The sequence below is a fragment of the Cynocephalus volans genome, chromosome 17, assembly GCF_027409185.1.
Source record: "Cynocephalus volans isolate mCynVol1 chromosome 17, mCynVol1.pri, whole genome shotgun sequence".
NCBI classification, from domain to species: domain Eukaryota; kingdom Metazoa; phylum Chordata; class Mammalia; order Dermoptera; family Cynocephalidae; genus Cynocephalus; species Cynocephalus volans.
The window spans coordinates 308,647-327,184 of NC_084476.1; the positions used below are offsets into that span (position 1 = coordinate 308,647).

General features: G+C 38.2%; 1 protein-coding gene across 1 annotated transcript; it reads left to right on the top strand.

The window, feature by feature from the left end:
• Positions 1–56: 56 nt before the first annotated feature.
• Positions 57–18,067, top strand: LOC134366128 (zinc finger protein 420-like). Its single transcript, XM_063082550.1, has 4 exons — positions 57–126; positions 3,390–3,448; positions 12,512–12,638; positions 14,622–18,067. The coding sequence occupies exons 1-4, from the start codon at positions 57–59 to the stop codon at positions 17,603–17,605; spliced, it is 3,240 nt and encodes a 1,079-aa protein (XP_062938620.1). The 3' UTR covers positions 17,606–18,067.
• The last annotated feature ends 471 nt before the right edge of the window (positions 18,068–18,538 follow it).

The following is an 18,538-nucleotide window of genomic DNA, read 5'->3' on the forward strand; positions in this document are numbered from 1 at the left end:
TCTACTGCGCATGTGCGGCTCCGCCCACTCCGCCATCTTTTGTCTGGGAATTCCGGATGTCCCGGATGTCCCAGACGTTCCCGCGCTGCTCCTCAGATCCTGGGGTTGGATTGTGCGTCCCTGAGGGTGAGTGCGAGGGTGAAAGAGGAGCCCGCGGGCCTCGGGGGCCCTGGGGAGTGGGACGGTGTCCCCGCACTTTGCGGGCAGAAGCGCCGCGGGCCTCGGGCAGGTGGGGCCTGACGTGCGGCGCGAGCGCGGATCTGGGCCGGGAGGGGAAGGGGCTCCCGGGCTGCCCTTTCCAGACGGTTCCGTCAGAGGATGGCGCTGCTGGAAGGAGGGCGGGCGCTGCTGGGTGTGCAGAAGCGGGTTCCAGATGTCCCAGGACGGGGGGCTCAGGTCCCAGGTGGCGACGGGAACGCGGTTGGGGGTGTGTGAAGACAGCGAGCCTGGGAGGTGTGGGGAGGTCACGTTCCAGCTCCGCCATCAGGAACCTGGTACCGACCTATGGGACACTCACTTCACCATCTGTAACGTGAGCGTGTGGACATTAGCGTGATTCCCCAGATCCCAGAGGTGAATCTGGGATTGTGAGGTGTGTGCAGACTGTTCCTCTGTGACTGCTGTGGTCGTGGGGTGTCTCAGTGTCTCTTCAGCAAGTCACGTTTCTGGTCCCTCCTGCCCTGTGCCTGGCGCTCCTGGTTTGAGTTTACAGAAGTTGATGCACAACCTTGTTTCCAGGACAGTGACTTCTAGGAAAGAGATTGGGGCGCTGGATGTCGGTCCCATTTTCTTTGGACTGAAGGACGTGTGACAAACTTTGAAGGACGGGGTCCTGTGAATAGGAATCCCACCTGGGGGAACATCATTGTGGCTGGAACCCTCTCAGTACTGCTTCAGATCAGAGGCAAGAGAGTCCCAGAAAGGTGAAGATGCCAGCTTTGCACAGACTAAACAGTGATTGTGTCTAGTGCTTAGAGCGCACGAGAGTTGGCTGGTAATACCTCATTCAATGGGTATCTAAGACTGGATGATATCGGAAGGCTTGGGCCAACTTTCAGAAGGGAGAAGTGAATTAGACTGAGAAAGAGAGGCAAGGACCCAGGAGGTGTTACTTATTGAAGAGGGTTTGAAGGTGTTCCGTGGGGTGCAGGAATAACCTGTCCCAGCTGAGAGTATCTGTCTGCAGTGCTCTCTGAACACACTCCCATTCCTTCAATCTTCCCTCATTGTTCCCAGTGTCTGAGCTCTCAACCGAGCCTATCACCAAATTTGGCATCTAGAGACGTGCTGATAGTTCTCTGTCTTCACAGTTCTTTTCTGGTCATTCAGGAATGGTTTTCCCCATATTTCTACCATGTAAGAAAAGTGTAAATAAGTGGATTTGAAGAAATGTGACTTGCCCAGGATCACATGATTTGTTGATCTTAGACATCCTGACTTTTTCACTAGCATTTTTCATGTTGCCACATTTAAGTCAAAACAAGTGTTTGTTCATTTCTGAGATTATTTTTGTAATGCTGAAGTGAATTAAGAGCAAACATTGCTTTAACATACATTGCCTTAAACATGTCTTTTTTTAACTCCAGTACTTTCTTTGGTTTATGTCATCTCAAAGGGTAGATAATATATGTATTTCCCACTTAATGTCAGTGAGCTATTCTTTAAAATCATAACTTTTGCAGGAATATATTGGAGGCAATTTTACATTACTTAAAATGGGGAAATTAGGCTGCCCTTCCCTTCTACTCAAAACCAATTTCTTAAATGTAATTAAAATGTTTGTGCGCTTCGGGCCATGGCTCACTCGGGAGACTGTGGTGCTGATAACACCAAGGCCATGGGTTCGGATCCCATATAGGGAAGGCCGTTTCTCTCACTGGTTGAGTGTGATGTTGACAACACCAAGCCAAGGGTTAAGATCCCCTTACTGGTCATCTTTAAAAAAAAAAAAAAAATGTTTGTATGCTTCAAAAAGTTCATGGAAAGATTTCTATTTTCTTTTCATTCTATTTTTCCCCAAGGTTATGAAAGTACCCTGGTAGAGTGCATTACTCACTATTAAGGAATACCATTTTTATGTATGTTTTTAAAGTAAACAACTTCTATGTGATGTAAAAACCAGTACAAAACAAAACTTACAACTTAGTAGACTGGTGTGCAAATAATTGTTTTTGATGATTTACATAGCCTCTGTTAGGGCTAGAAACTTCACTGAAGTACAAGTAGTTAACATTCATTGTGATTTTCAAAACTTCTACCTGTGGTTGTGAAGGTGTATTGAATGTATTTGACTTATAATTTAAGACTTTTTTCCTCCACATAATTTTGTTACATATGTCTTGACTTTGGGGGACTTAGGTGTATGATTCAGCATTTGCTATGTAAGAAACAAATCAAACCCCAGTGGCTTATAAAACCCAGCCATCTTTTTCTGAAGTTCTATGGATCCACATCTTGGGGTGCATTTAGCTGGGCCATTCTCATTCTAGTGTTCCCTTGATTACATCTGAAGTTCTATGGATCCACATCTTGGGGTGCATTTAGCTGGGCCATTCTCATTCTAGTGTTCCCTTGATTACAAATGTGGATTTAGTCACCTAGTGTCTTGACTGAGGCTGTTTGGTTAAAGATGACTTCACTCACGCATCCTGTGGTTTATTCTGACCCTTGGCTGGGCCCTGTGTCTTCTTCACAGTATGACTATGTTTAAGGGAGAAGCACCAATGGCCAGTACTTTTCAAACCTATGTTTGCGTCACATTTTCTAACATGCCACTGTCCAAAGCGGGTCACACAACAAGGACTAGTTTATTCTCAGAGCATGCTGTATGAGGGCTTGGGTACAGGGAGATTATGTACCAGAAGAAATATACATTATGTGTATTTTTTTTACCTATATAATCATGGGCAATATGTGTTGGGTTACAAGATGCACACTATCGAGATATTTAGGCACATAAAAGGAAGATGTGTTGTAATGGATACACGTTTTTGGAATCATGTGTGAACTTAACATATTAATAGTGTAACAGCTAATATAGCCAAACTATTTCTACAACACTAATTTTAGTGATGTCACAATGTTTTTTTCTTTGTTTTAAGGTATTAAGTTATATGTTTAGGTAATGTTGATTCATGCTAAGTCAGTAGGCTATGTATGTTTTCACTGACCCAAAAATAAATTGTGTGTGTAAGTGTAGTGATTAATGTACTTGTAGCTGCATCTTTAATGGGGTCCATGTTGCCCCATATTGAGTCATGAAGGACTGTTCTCTCACAGGAAGGCTTTTTGTTTGTCTTTTTCAGCTAATAAGTAGTTTTGAGAAGGAGAATCTAGAGCCAAGCCACAACAGTTCTCTCCTTAATCCATTCCATTCTGTTTGCTCCCAGCTATGCTGCCAGAGTGTGCTATGGGTTTACAAGAGCAACAAAAGATGAATAAATTTCTGGTGAGTTTTTTGGATATTTATTACTCTCTCTTATTTTGTTGTATTACATGAGCTTTATGGAATTTTTAAATTAAAATTGAAAAGTACAAATGAGTAAAACCCAACTTGGGAGAAATGTGCATTCATAATATAAAGTTGGCACATAGATATAGCAGTTTGTAAGACCTCAGAGTCATCTCAGTTGTATAAAATTTTTTTCTCTGGTCTTTGTGATGTCATGAAAAGAAGGCAGACACCTTGTTTACGTGATTGGAATAGAACCTGAAAAGAGAATCTGCCAAATTCTATAGGAATGTGAGGACTTGGTGGAACCAAATTCTGCAACACCGTCAATGTTAGAAAGTTTTTCACTGCTTACCTGGAAATAACCATTTCTCACTTTCTGCAGTAGAAATAGTTACCTAGTTCTAAGGCATAAGTTGCTTAGTAAGCTTTATATAAAGTTTCTAAAACAAATCTAATTCCAGATGGCTTTAGAAGACTATACTAAAATTCATAGATGAAACAGAATTATAATGTAAATTATAGTCGAATCCGATGACTATTCTCTAGTGTTTTTCTAACTTGAGTCTTCTGCTACATTTGGAACTATGGTTCACAATATTCTCCTGGAATTTCCTCTGTTAGTTTATTAGTTTCTTTCATGACTTCACGGATGGTTTTTGCTCTTTTCTCCTGAATTCTTCTACTTTCCTCTTTATAACATAGCTTATCAAAGTGCTTCATCCTGGGCCCTGTTCTTCTCATGTGAAATTCTTTTTCACTGATTCAGTCCTCTGTATTTTGCACTCTTCTTTCTCTCCAGGTTGTGCTTCTTCTTTAGTCTTTTGATCATAGGTTGAACTCTGTCGAATGCTTGTTTGTAGCTATTCAAAATACATCTCAAGGGGCTGGCTTGTTAGCTCATATGTTTAGATCATGGTGTATTAACACCAAGGTGAAGGGTTCACATCTCTACACCAGCCAGCTGCCAGGGAAAAAAACAGAACGTCACCTCAGTGTCAACAAATCTAAAAACCACTTCCCCTTCTTCTGTTATATTTGTTATCACTACCACCCAACCACTGACACAAGCCACCAAAATGAGATTTCTCCTGGACTCCTCCCTGTTTCTTGGGTCTAATTGGACTTGTGTTACTTGCTGTTATGTTTGTTTGTTTGGTCTTTTCATTTTATTCTAATTTCTATATACACTGCCAGTACAGGGGGAGATGTTGGTACTCAAAAGACAGTAACTTTGTTCCATTGCAAATATCATTCTTGTAAGAACCTGAAGGTAATGTTTGATGGACTGTTAGGTTCAGTCCCTGATGAGTCCATGGGGAGAAAGCCTTCAAGAGTTACTGGAACATGTTTGAACAATGGTAAATAAGAAGACATGAAATAAGGGCCGGCCCTGTGGCTCACTTGGGAGAGTGCAGCGCTGGTAGCGCCGAGGCCGTGGGTTCAGATTCTATATAGGGATGGCCAGTGCACTCACTGGCTGAGCGTGGTGCAAATGACACTGTGCCAAGGGTTGTGATCCCTTACCGGTTGCAAAAAAAAGAAAAAGAAAAAGAAAAAAGACATGAAATAATAAAAACAGAAAGTACAAATTCTCGTAATGTCTATCTTTTCCTTTGATAAATTTACATCAGTGATTCTATTTGTAGTTTTTTTTAATATACAGTTATCTGTTTGTAGTTATAAGAACCATCATGTTTTAAACTTTTTTACAGATTGTATTTTATTCTTCTATTTCTGGTAATCACTTAAAAATGAATGAGAAAAATGGATGTGTGCATTAGTTATCAGTATGTTTTTAAAGTAGAACTGTAGCTAGCAGCTAGTTAAGAACAAAAAATGACAAACCAGTTAACTGAACATTTACATTCACAATTGTAGTTTGAGACCTAAAATAAGATGTGAACCTGCACTCTTCATGTTTCAAATCAAACTACTACCTAAGGTCTCTAATAATTTTTTGGTGTTCCAGTGATCTGCTGTGCAACAGAGTATCACAAAACTTTATGGCTTGAAATAAGAACATCTCCTTATTACATGTCACAGTGTTTTGGGTCAGTAAACTGGACAGGGTGATGTGGGTTTGATGCTACACAATGTCTCTACTCTTAGCCGGAAAAACTCTAGTGGCTGGGGACACTGAGCAGATATCCAACCATCTCTTTGTGGCCATTTTGTACTTCCTCACAGAGTGGCATTCTCAGGGTAGTCAGGTTTGTCTGGCTTCTGCCAGAACAAGTGTCCAAGAGGCCCTAGCAGAAGCTGCAAGGATTCTTGTTATCTCCACTCAGATACCAAAGCATCTCTTCCAATGTATTCTCTTAGTCAAGCACATCACTAAGACCAGCCTTGATTCAAGGCAAAGGCAATTAGATTCCACCTCTCAGTAAAAGGAATAGCAAGACTTTGCAGCACTGTTTAATAGACCACAGTCTGCTCTCTGACCATAAATTTCTACCACATGCAAAATATACTTTGCCCCTCTCAAGAACCCTAGAAATAGCCTATCATTGTGCAGTTGAGAAAAAGCAAACTAAATGAGCTCCAGTGTCCTGTCATCTTTTTAATACACACCCAGCTTACAGAAAACAGATGGGCATGACGATGTGTCCACTTTTCCTCAAACAGGATTGGTGAGAAGGACAGCACTGGTCTGCGTAGTTACTTATTCCCCTCAGACACCTGCTTTAGTATTTCATTAGGACCCAGTCCTGGTCCCTGGAAAAGATGCTTTGTGTCTCTTCACTGTGTCTTCTGGGCTCTCATCCCTCTCTGTCAATATCTCTTTTCCTTAAATGCCTGGGTTTGCAGTTGACTGACTTTCTTTACCTATTTTTGGTTATTATATGTTGGGAGATCTAGCAACCTTTCTTAATTCTTTTTTGACTCTGGCCTTTTGATACAGGAAATTATCTGGTGTAATCACTGCCATAAAAACATGGGTTTTCCTTCGGCTAAAATACATCAGAGCAATGCTACCCCCATACATTCTGAGTCAGTCCATTTGTTCTCTGACCTCCCCTTCTCTCCAAGGTGGCTATTTCCTTAGAAGTTTTGTTGTTTACTAGACACTATCTGTGTGTCAGACCCTAAGGTACTTAGAATGCTACAAATATTTTTGGTCTTTCATCTTTTTTGGAAAACACTGGATTTGATCCTTGCTACCATCCATAAATGGATCGAAATAGAGTTTTATTTCAAATACAGCAAGTCCTGGCTCCTTCATATTTTCTCTAAATTCTGTTTGGAAATGGAACATCCTTTTATTTTCTCAGTGACAGAGAGAGGAGGCCAGGTATCACTTTTCCCATTGTGCCGCAAAGTCTCCTTTGGCACACACATGAGATGGTGAGATACCCTTTCCATTTTCCGTGTTATGGTAGGTGGTAGTGTGGCCCACATACTTCATGGTTCCATTTATTTCTAGTAATATAATTTGTCTTGAATATTCTTTTGCTGGTATCAATATTTCCACTTAATCTTATCATAATTTGTTTTACTATGGTAGATATGTTTTCATTATTTTACTTTTAGTCTGTTTCTTTGTATTTAAAGTGCAGTTCTCTGGACAGCATACTTGGGACAGTGTTTGCCCTGAGTAGAATATTTAATGCAATTCCGTTTAAAATAATGATCAATAAGGTTGAATTTAGCTGTGAATTTTGCTATTTTCTATTTGTATTTGTCTCATCTGCCTTTTAATCCTCTGCTTTTTATTTTGTAACTTTCTATCAATTATTTATATTTTTAAAATATCTTATTTCAGTTCAGCTATTGACTTTTAAAATAATTCATTTTTAATTTTGGCCCAAAGCATATAGCATAAAATTTCCCATTTAAATAATTTCTTAACCTTTATGTAGTTTTGAGTATATTGACCCTGTTATGCAGGAGATATCCACAAGTTTTTTTTATCTTGGAAAATTGAAACTCTATATCCATTAAATGACAACTCCCAATTTTCCCCTTCTCCCAGCCTCTGGCAACCACTATTCTACTGCGTGTTTCTAAAAATTTGACTCATCGGTGGGACCATACAATGCTTGTCATTTTGTGAGTGTCTCATTTCACTTTGCATAATGTCCTCAAGCTTCCATGTTATAGAATATGTCAGGATTTCCTTTCTTCTTAAGGTTGGATATTACTTCTTGGTATACCACATTTTATTGATCCATTCATTCATGGCTGAATATTTGTGTTGCTTTCACCTCTTAACTCTGTGAGTAATGCTGCTATGAACACAGATGTGGAAATATCTTTTTGAGATTCTATTAATTATTTTGGATATATGCACAAAACTTGGATTTATGAATCCTATGGTAATTCTATTTTTGATTTTTTGAGAAATCACTGTACTATTCTTTTTCATAGGGGCTGCATCACTTTACATACTAACATAAAGTGTACAAAGTTTCCAATTTTTCCAATACTTGTTATTTTCTATTGGGTGTGAAATGATATTTCATTGTGGTTTTGCATTTCTCTAATGGTTAATGATGTTAAGTATCTTTCCATGAGCTTGTTAGACATTGGTACACCATCTTTGTAATAATGTCTGTTGAAGACCTTTGCTTATGTTTTAACCAGATTATTTGTTGTTTTGTTGTAGGCATTTTAAAAATGTGTTCTTGATGTTAATTTCTTATCAGGTAGATGATTTTCAATTTCTTTTCTCTTTTTTGAGTTGCTGATGTGAACAGTATTGTTTTTTGTTTTAAATTTTACTTTGTTATTGCTTGGGTATAGAAGTGATTGAGTTTTGTATATTAATGTATCCTTCAGTCTTGCTGTAATCAGTAATTAACTCCAGGAGGTTTTCTATTTACTTGCTGGGATATTTTGCACAGATAATCATATCATCTGCAACTAATGACAGCTTTATTTATTTCTTTCCCAATCTGTAAATCTTTTATTTCCTGTTGTTTTGCATCACATGGGATGATGGTGATGCAAAAGGATTACTCAAAGCCCATTTCTTCTGAGCAGTGAGAAAACCTGAAGGGATTAATTTCCTGGAACCCTCAAGAGATAGGCATTCCTTCCTTAGGAAATTAACCATGAACTGGTGTTCTCTCCCCACATTTGTTCTCCAGGCCAGGAAGTTACTGAAAAGGAACATAGGTGGGGTTATGGCTAAGTATAGGTTAACAATAGAGGCTGGTAACATCAGCAAAATAACACAGTGACATTCCATAATGCAGTTTGCAAAAGGTTAAGTCAATCCACCAACAACAGCTTGATCTTAGCAAGCAGTGTTTTCCGCTGCAGCAATTTCCCCAGTATTTTTACATATCAGTCAAGTAACTTGTCTGTCCTTGAGCCAGCAACTTTGCTGTGTTACAATTCTTCATCTGCATCAGAGACTTTAGCCTGGGAAAAGTTTCCTGTGTTTTGCAAGGTTAACATTTCTATACGTACTTCCAAAAGGTTAGGCTAAACCTGAAACTTCCGGGCTTTGGAAACTAGGCCCTGTGAAATATATTTGCTTTATAAATGTTAGTATATTCCACAATTTCCTTGTGTTGTTGTGCTACCCAGTACTTTTAGTGTGGTGTTGGAGGAGGGATAAGAGGGTACATTCTTGCTTTGTTCCTGATTATCTGGGAATGCTTTGAGTTTCTCACCAGTAAGGATGATGTTAGGTGTAGTTTCCTTTAGATAATCTTTATCAAGTTGTGATGTTCCCCTCTATTCTGAGATTACTGAGAATTTTTATGAATGGATGGTGTATTTTTTCAAAAGCTTTTTCTGCATCTATTGATGTGATCCTGTGATTTTTTTGTTTTTTCTCTTTAGTGCTTTCATGTTATCAATTACATTAATTGGAGTTCCATATGTTGAACCACTCTTGCCTACCTGAATTAAATACCACTTGGTCATGGTGCATACTTCTCTCTAGACATTGTTGGATAAGGTTTGCTAATATTTTATTGATCTTATTTGCATGTACATTCATGAGAGTTAGCAGTTTGTGGTTTTCTATTCTCATATCATTGTCTGGTTTTGGTACTGAGATAATGCTCTCCTCATACAATGAGTTGGGAAGTACTTCATTTTCTATTCTCTGCAATAGAGTTTTGGAAGTTGGTATGTTTTTTGCCTTAAATGTTGGCTTGAATCTCCTGTGAACACTTCTAGGCCAGGTGCTTTCTGTTTTGAATGTATTGTTTCTTTACTCATTTTCAAAATAGATACAGGCCTGTTCACATTGTGTATTTCTGTGTGTATGTTTTGGTAAACTGTGAATTTCAAGCAATTGGTCCATTTCATGTCGGTTGTCAAATGTGTGCACAAAGTTGTTCATAGTATTTATGAGTTGTTTGATGTCCACATGATCTGTACCAATGTCCTCTCTTTGATTTCTGGTATTAGTAATTTCTGTTTTGTGTTCACTATCTTTTTAGTTAGCTTGGCTATAGGCTTATCAATTTTATTGATCTTTTCAAAGAATCATTGTGAGGAAAATAGTTTAGTCAGGCCCTGTTGCCTCAGGTCCAGCTGGGTGTGGTGCAGCACATCCTTTGTAAACAAGTTGTGTGGGAGTAGAGTTAGTGCACATGCACGCCCATGTATGTTTTTGCTCGTTGCTATTTATGTGTGTGCTCTTCACTGTGAGGCAGCAGTTCTGAACTGCTGGTCAGCAGAGCTCACATCTAGAAATAAAGCCTATTATTTCTTCACCCATGGCTCCAAGAACCTTTTCCTGTTACCTAGCTTGTAGACCTGCACGTGAAGGGCTTGTTACCCAGTCTGGATAATGGGCTGAGGGGGCCTGTGAGCTCCAGCCTCAGCTCTACAATCAGCTTTTCAGATGTTTATGTTTTCTCCAGACTTTTTATCAATTTTATTTCTGTTCTAGTTTTTATTTATTTTTTCCTCCTTCCTTTCAATTTAACTAGCTATTTTTTCGCCCTAGTGTCTGACAGTGGAAACATAGATTATTGATTTTTAGATGTGTGTTAGGTTTTTTTATGCATTCAGTGCCATAAAATTTTTTGAAAATACTGCTATTTCTGTATCCTATAAATATTGGTGTCATTTTCACTTTTTTTTCCCTGGTGGCTTGCCAGTACAGGAGTTAAAATCCTTCAACTGGGTGTTCCACGGCTGTGCTCTAACCAAGTCAGCTAACCAGTCAGCCCCATTTTCACTTTCATTTAGTTAAAAATATTTTCAATTTTTCTTGTTTTTTTTTTTTTACCCATGTGTTAGAGTGTGTTGTTTCATCCCACTCTATTCGGGGTCTTGTAGTTATTGCTCTACTACTGATTTCTAATTTATTACTTTTGTGGTCTGAGAGCACATATTGTATGATTTCTACTATTTTAATTTTGCTTAAGTGTGTTATATGACTCTGAATGTGGTCTTAGTGATTTTTTAGTAAGAGTTTGAGAAGAATGTCTATTCTGTTATTGGAAGAAGTACTCTGTAAATATCCATTTTGTCCAGATTATGTTTTTGAGTTTAACTATATCTTTTATGTTTTTCTGTTTGCTGTATTGGTCCATTTTTGATAGAGGGTGTTGAAATCTCCAGTTTTGAAGGTGGATTCTTCTATTTCTCCTTGAAGTTCTATTAGGCACAGTGTCACGTAATTTGATGATCTGTTGTAAGGCACATACACATTAAGAAGTATCCTCTGGGAGAACTAACTCTCATGTTATGATGTAATGCCACTTTTTCTTTCCCTCTATTCTATGCTTAAAGATGAAGTGTTTCTGCAGATTCTGTACTTGTTCTTATTTTACTTTCAACCTCTTAGGTTCATTTGCTCTGACGTCTTCAGATAACATGGAAGTTTTGATACTTTTCAAATCTTTATTGTTAGCATAGCTTTCTCTCTTGAATTCTGGAATCATATACCCAATTGCCACTTGAACATTTCCACAGATATTTCAAGTATTATGTATTCAAATCTGTTTCACTTTTGCTCTTTTTATTTTTCTCCCATTTTTCAAACTCTGTTTTGCAGTTCCAGGACCTAACTAGCTGTGCTTATGTAGATAGCCTGAGAGTAAAACTCTTTTTAATTTCTGCACAGCAAATTACTACCGCATTCTGTTTCTGCTTTTTTGTTCCCTATTTCTTTTTTATAGCATTGTCTCTTTTCTATGTGCTTTTTCTCTATGTTGTAATGTAGTTGGTCTTCTGTCACCCTGTTTTCTTTTTCCTTCTGACTCTCCCTAAAAGCCTTGTCCTTTCTCCTTGTAGTGGATGACTATTAAAATGCAAATAAAGTTATGTACTTACAAGACCACATTATTTGCTCCCTGTGGTTTAGAAAGTTGCAGTGTACACTCTGGTGTGGATACAAGCAATCCTTTGGCACATATGAAGGAAATTTTGAAATGCCTTTTTATGTACTTTTAATTCATATGTAATTAAAAAACAACAATAACTACATAAAGTTTTACTGTTTAAAATACTTCCCATATTTAAGTCCACAATCATTCTATAATCACTTGTTTCAATATTGCTTTTCTCTTATGCCATCCAAGATCATTCACTCAAACATGATGCTGTGTGTAGTTCCATTAATGTAGGGTGTGTTCTTTGTGTTCTTATGATTGGACTTTTGCAGTTGCCTCATATTTATGAGGGCATGCAGTTTATATGGGAGAGTTTAACATCTTTGGCATTTCAGTGAAGTGCAAATTGAATGCAAAATAAAATGATATTTTCTATTTCTTATGTCAGACTATACTGAACTTTGTTTAAATTTGTTCATCTAACACAGTATTTGAGTTATGTATTTATACTTAGGTCTTCAGGACTGTTTATACTTTCCTTGGAAAAGAAAAATTTTATTCACACTTTTATCACTGGCAACAAGGATATTTCTTAAGGTATAAACTAAGTTTTGTAATATTATTTTCATTAATTGATAACTTATTACAGTACCAGGATACTTGTCCTTTGGTTTTTCTTCCTCCCATACTATGGCATACAAAAAGTGGCATCTTATGTAAGACACATTCATGCACAGAGGTGTGAACTCCCAGATTTCTGTTTAGTGACCTAGGGATGTTGACTTGACATTCTCAACATCTGTCACTACAGGAGTTGGTGTCATTTGAGGAGGTGGCTGTGGACTTCACCTGGGAGGAGTGGCAGGACCTGAATGATGCTCAGAGGACTTTGTATAGGGATGTGATGCTGGAGACCTACAGCAACCTAGTGTCACTGAGTGAGTAAAACTTCCCAGTAGCTTTCAGGAGAAACAGCTTCATTTTGTTCATAAATATGGAAATCATTTATAGGGCTTCATGCTATTTGGGTAAGATTACATTTCTTGAAAGTGTGCTCTTTCTCATGAGGTTCAAATTGGCCTTTTTGTTGCACAGCCTCTGAAGCTGAGCTCTTGCCATTCTTCCAAAGATCAGACTTAGCAGTTGTACAAAGTCCTACATTACATCCCATTAACAGAACACTACATTACCAAAGCTGAGGTGATTGTTAAATTAGAAGAAGGAGCAGAGCCATGGACAATAGAAGAATGCCCAAACCAGATCCTGCAAGATGTGTCAGCATATACAGTGCAGAATCCAAGAAAATTAAAGCCCATTAGATGTTGGAAGTGTTCAGCTGTTTCTAGCAATTTTCCCCCCAAGTCCCAGACTTGAGGATGGCTCATCTGCAATACTGTATTACATAATCTTCAAGGTGTGGTGTCTCATGTGTACCGCAGTATTTTATTTTGCTGAATCTGTTTTGTACATAGCCCAAATCTAATTCCTACATTTCTCTTCTTTGACATTTATTTTTATTTGCTTTCTTAACATTTTCAGAAGTGCTCATGTCTTCAATTCTCATGTACATTTTTTTCACACTGTATCTGTTAGTTTTCTTTTGTTTCTGACAATACCCACAACTGGGTAATTTATAAAGAAAAGACTCATTTTATTTCAAATTTGTTATGGAGGCTTAGCATTCCAAGTTCATGGGGTTGCATCTGGTGAGGGCCTTTGTTCTGCTGGGGACTCTTCACAGAGTCCCAAAGTAGTGCAGGATATCACATGGCAGTTCACTAAGAAAATAGGAAAATAGGTACAGCAGGGAGCCTTGGACCACCACATCAAAAATCATGAAGCTGAGGAGAACCCTACATGGGAGAATGGAAATGCATGGACCATAACTTTGAAGGAAAACCAGGAGATCCTGGGTGCCAAGACCACGTGAACTAAGGGTTCTATGTTGAGGGGATAAGATTGTTGATTGGGAGTGGAGTTCAAAGTTAGCATTTTTCTGTTTTCTTTGTGGAAATCATTCAGAAAAAAAAATTAGAAATGTGCAGGAGACTCGTTTTATGAGAATAAAAGGCAACTTAAACTTCACTGCACAAAATAAAAGCTTTGAAAAGAAATGAATTATCACATAGTGCTCCATGTACCAGAAATTGGGAATAGGAAAGAAGTTGATTTGAGGAGTCAAAAGAACATATTTCCAAGATGGTGGGAACAGCCTTGGATGTAGAACCAAATATTTTAGAACTAAAGTTGGTGTCTAGGGTGGAGAGCTGATGTTTTCTTTATTGTAATGGTTTATGTGAAACAGAGGAAGTCAATTTAAAAGAAAAGCTTGGAAGTAGCAATCTTTATGTTGGAGAAAAGGATATTTTATTTTTTGAAAAACTTCCACATCCCCATAGCGATTTTCTAAGGGAGGAGTATAAGGCATATAAACGTAAATGCAAAGTTTTTATCCTCAGTCATGTTCTTGCATATGTGATAAAAAATTGGCTCACTTCTGTACCTGTAAGTTGCTGGTGAAGGAAAACCTAGCCATCTTCATAGTGAAATAATGAGAAAATAGCAGCAGGAGACACCCATTGTTGTAAAAATAAAACAGAGAAAATGGTGTAATGAAATCAAAGGTGCTTGGTTAAAAGCTACAAGTAGGCAGAAAATTAAAGTTCTTAACAAATAATTACTCATAAATTAAAATTTACAGGTGAACAAAGAAGAAAAACATGCTATAACATTAGAAAATTACTAATATTACATTGTCAGTAAGAAAAAATTCCAAGAACTCATGAAATCAGTATTCAGTATTGGCTTTTTAAATAAATTCTTTTGTTACTAGGATTGAAGGACTCTTCCGTGTTTTCGTGAGCAATCAATGAGATGTGATTCTTTGTGGTTCATAGATAGTTTTTTTTTTTTCATTTCAGATGTCCAGATCGATGACCTAGTAGAGAGGAACCAAGAAAGTCATGGTAGATGCTTGCAGCAAATTGTATTCTCCAACAGCAACACTTCATCTGAGGAGAGAGTTGTGTTTGGAAAATCATTTTATTTAAATTCATATCATGTTTTAAATTGGGTTATAAATAATGGAAACCATTCAGGAACGGGACATGAGGACTTTTACATATGTCAGAATGCACTTCTTCCTAGGGAGCCTGAGGAGATGCCTGCTGGAGAGAAACCTGATGACCATCGTACAACTGAAAAATTGCCCAGACTTCATGAGCATCTTAGTCAGCATGAGCATCTTAGTCAGCATCCCAATATTCAATCTGTGCAGCAGCCTTTAGAATACAGTGGAAAAGGGAAATCCTCCAACACAGAGCCAATGATATTTACACTTCAGAAGATTCATATTGATGAGACCACCTATAAGTATAATGAATACGGGAAAGGCAATGGTAAGTCAGCTGTCATTGCCCAAGAAGTAAATCAGGTAGAAAGGAAAACTTCTCAATCGGGTATATGTGGTGAAGTGTTCTATAAAAATTCTGAAGTGACTAAAGATCAGCTTATGCACACAGGAGAGATCCACATTTTATATCAGAGAACTCATACAGGTCATAAACCACATGAATGTAAAGGATATGGAAAAGCTTTTAGCAAAAAGTCACACATCTGCAGGCATGGGAGAACTCACACAGGTGAGAAAACATATGAATGTAAAGAAAGTGGAAAAGCTTTTAACCAAAAGTCAGATTTCAGCAGGCGTGATAGAATTCAGAGAGGTGAGAAACCACATGAGTGTAAAGAATGTGGGAAAGCTTTTAGTGAAAAGTCACACATCTGCAGGCATGAGAAGCCATATGAGTATAAAGAAAGTGGAGAAGCTTTTAACCAAATGTCAGATTTCAGCAGGCCTGAGAGAATTCACAGAGGTGAGAAACCATATGAATGTAAAGAATGTGGGAAAGATTTCAGCCTAAAGTCAAACCTCAGCATTCATCAGAGAACTCACATGGGTGAGATACAATATGAATGTAAAGAATGTGGGAAAGGTTTTAGTGGAAAGTCAACCCTGAGCATTCATCAGAGAAATCACACAAATGGGAAATCATATGAATGCAAAGAATGTGGAAAAGCTTTTAGCAAAAAGACATGCCTCAGTATTCATCAGAAAATTCACACAGGTGAGAAACCATATGAATGTAAAGAATGTGGGAAAGCTTTTAGCCAAAAGTCACACCTCTGCAAGCATGAGAGAACTCACACAGGTGAGAAGCCATTTGAATGTGTAGAATGTGGAAAAGCTTTTAGCCAGAAGACATGCCTCAGCATTCATCAGAAAACTCATACAGGTGAGAAACCATATGAATGTAAAGAATGTGGGAAAGCTTTTAGCGAAAAGTCAAACCTCTGCAAGCATGAGAGAACTCACACAGGTGAGAAGCCATATGAATGTAAAGAATGTGGAAAAGCTTTTAGTTACAAGGCAGCCCTCAGCATTCATCAGAGAAATCACACAGGTGAGAAACCCTATGAATGTAAACACTGTGGAAAAGCTTTTATCCAAAAGTCATACTTCAGTATTCATCAGAGAATTCACACAGGTGAGAAACCATATGAATGTAAAGACTGTGGAAAAGCTTTTTACCAAAAGTCACACCTCTGTAGGCATGAGAGAACTCATACAGGTGAGAAACCATATGAATGTAAACACTGTGGAAGAGCTTTTAGCAAAAAGTCAAACCTCTGCAGGCATGAGAGAACTCACAAGGGTGAGAAACCATATGAATGGAAAGAAAGTGGAGAAGCTTTTTCCGAAAAGTCAGATTTCAGCAGGCCTGACAGAATTCACAGAACTGAGAAACCATATGAATGTAAAGAATGTGGGAAAGCTTATAGCGAAAAGTCAAACCTCAGCAGTCATCAAAGAACTCACACAGGTGAGAAACCATATGAATGTAAAGACTGTGGGAAAGCTTTTAGCATAAAGTCGTGTCTCCAGAGTCATCAGAGAACTCACACAGGTGAGAAACCTTACGAATGTAAAGAATGTGGGAAAGCTTTTAACCAAAAGTCAAACCTCTGCAAGCATGAGAGAACCCACACAGGTGAGAAATCATATGAATGCAAAGAATGTGGAAAAGCTTTTAGTGAAAAGTCATACCTCAGAAGGCATCAGAGAATTCACACAGGTGAGAAGCCATATGAATGTAAAGAATGTGGAAAAGTTTTTATCCGAAAGATATGCCTCACCATTCATCAGAGAACTCACACAGGTGAGAAACCATATGAATGTAAGGAATGTGGAAAAGCTTTTAGTTACAAGTCAAATTTCAGCATTCATCAGAGAACTCATACAGGTGAGATACAATATGAATGTAAAGATTGTGGAAAAGCTTTTATCGAAAAGACACGCCTCAGCAGGCATCAGAGAACACACACAGGTGAGAAATCATGTGAATGCAAAGAATGTGGAAAAGCGTTTAGTGAAAAATCGTACTTCAGAAGGCATCAAAGAATTCACACAGGTGAGAAGCCATATGAATGTAAAGAATGTGGAAAAGCTTTTATCCAGAAGATATGCCTCAGCATTCATCAGAGAATTCACACAGGTGAGAAACCATATGAATGTAAAGACTGTGGGAAAGCTTTTAGTGGAAAGTCATACTTCACCATCCATCAGAGAATTCACACACGTGAGAAATCATATGAATGTAAAGACTGTGGGAAAGCTTTTAGCCGGAAGTCATACTTCATCATTCATCAGAGAATTCACACAGGTGAGAAACCATATGAATGTAAACACTGTGGTAAAGCCTTTATTGAAAAGACACGCCTCAGCAGGCATCAGAAAACACACACAGGTGAGAAATCATATGAATGCAAAGAATGTGGAAAAGCTTTTAGTGAAAAGTCATACCTCAGCAGACATCAGAGAATTCACATAGGTGAGAAATTGTGAGAAAGTAAACAATGTGCTAACACAGTTCACTGGATCTCACCATAATAGACATGAACAAATTCACACATGGGAAAATCTGAATTAATGTAATGGCTGTCAGAAAAGGTTTTGCCATAGGGCCAGCCCTGTGGCTCACTTGGGAGAGTGCAGCCCTGGTAGTGCTGAGGCCGTGGGTTTGAATCCTATATAGGGATGGCCAGTGCACTCACTGGCTGAGCATGGCACAGACAACACCATACCGAGGGTTTCAATCCCCTTACCAGTCCGGAGAAAAAAGGTTTTGCCGTAAATCACACCTCATGCTTCATCAGAGAGCTACACCAAGAAGAACCCTATGAATGCACAACTGTCCCTTGGTATTGAAGGTTGGATCCAGGAGCCCCTGTTGATGAAAACACTTGCAAATGATCAAGCAGTTTCTATAAATGATATACTATTTCAATATTACCTATGAACTTTTTTCTGTCCTTTTCATCTTGAGTAGAATATTTATATGTGTATTACTGAATACAGAAGGAGTTCCTTGTAAATAGTTGCTATACTGTGTTCTTTTTTACTTGTATTATAATTTTTTCTTTTGATTTTTAACAAGTTTTATGTGTTTGGTTGAAGCAGCAGATGTGCAACCCTCAGATATAGAAAGAGGTCAATAATTGTGAAAACATCTTTTTTCAGCAGTTACAGGCTGGCTGTAGTTAGCATATTGTTGTCTAGAGCATCATGCTGATAACACCATGGGTCCCTGTACTGGCCAGCTGCTGAAAAAAAAAAGGAGAAAGTGAAAAGTACTTACACTGCAGCAATCATGAGATAATGTACATGGGGGGAAATTCTGTATGGATTAGACTGGGTATGTATTTTCTAAAAAGCACCTTTTTTTCTCTTTTACACATGCCTGCAATCTCAGCCATTAGCTATTGTGTGTGGAAACAT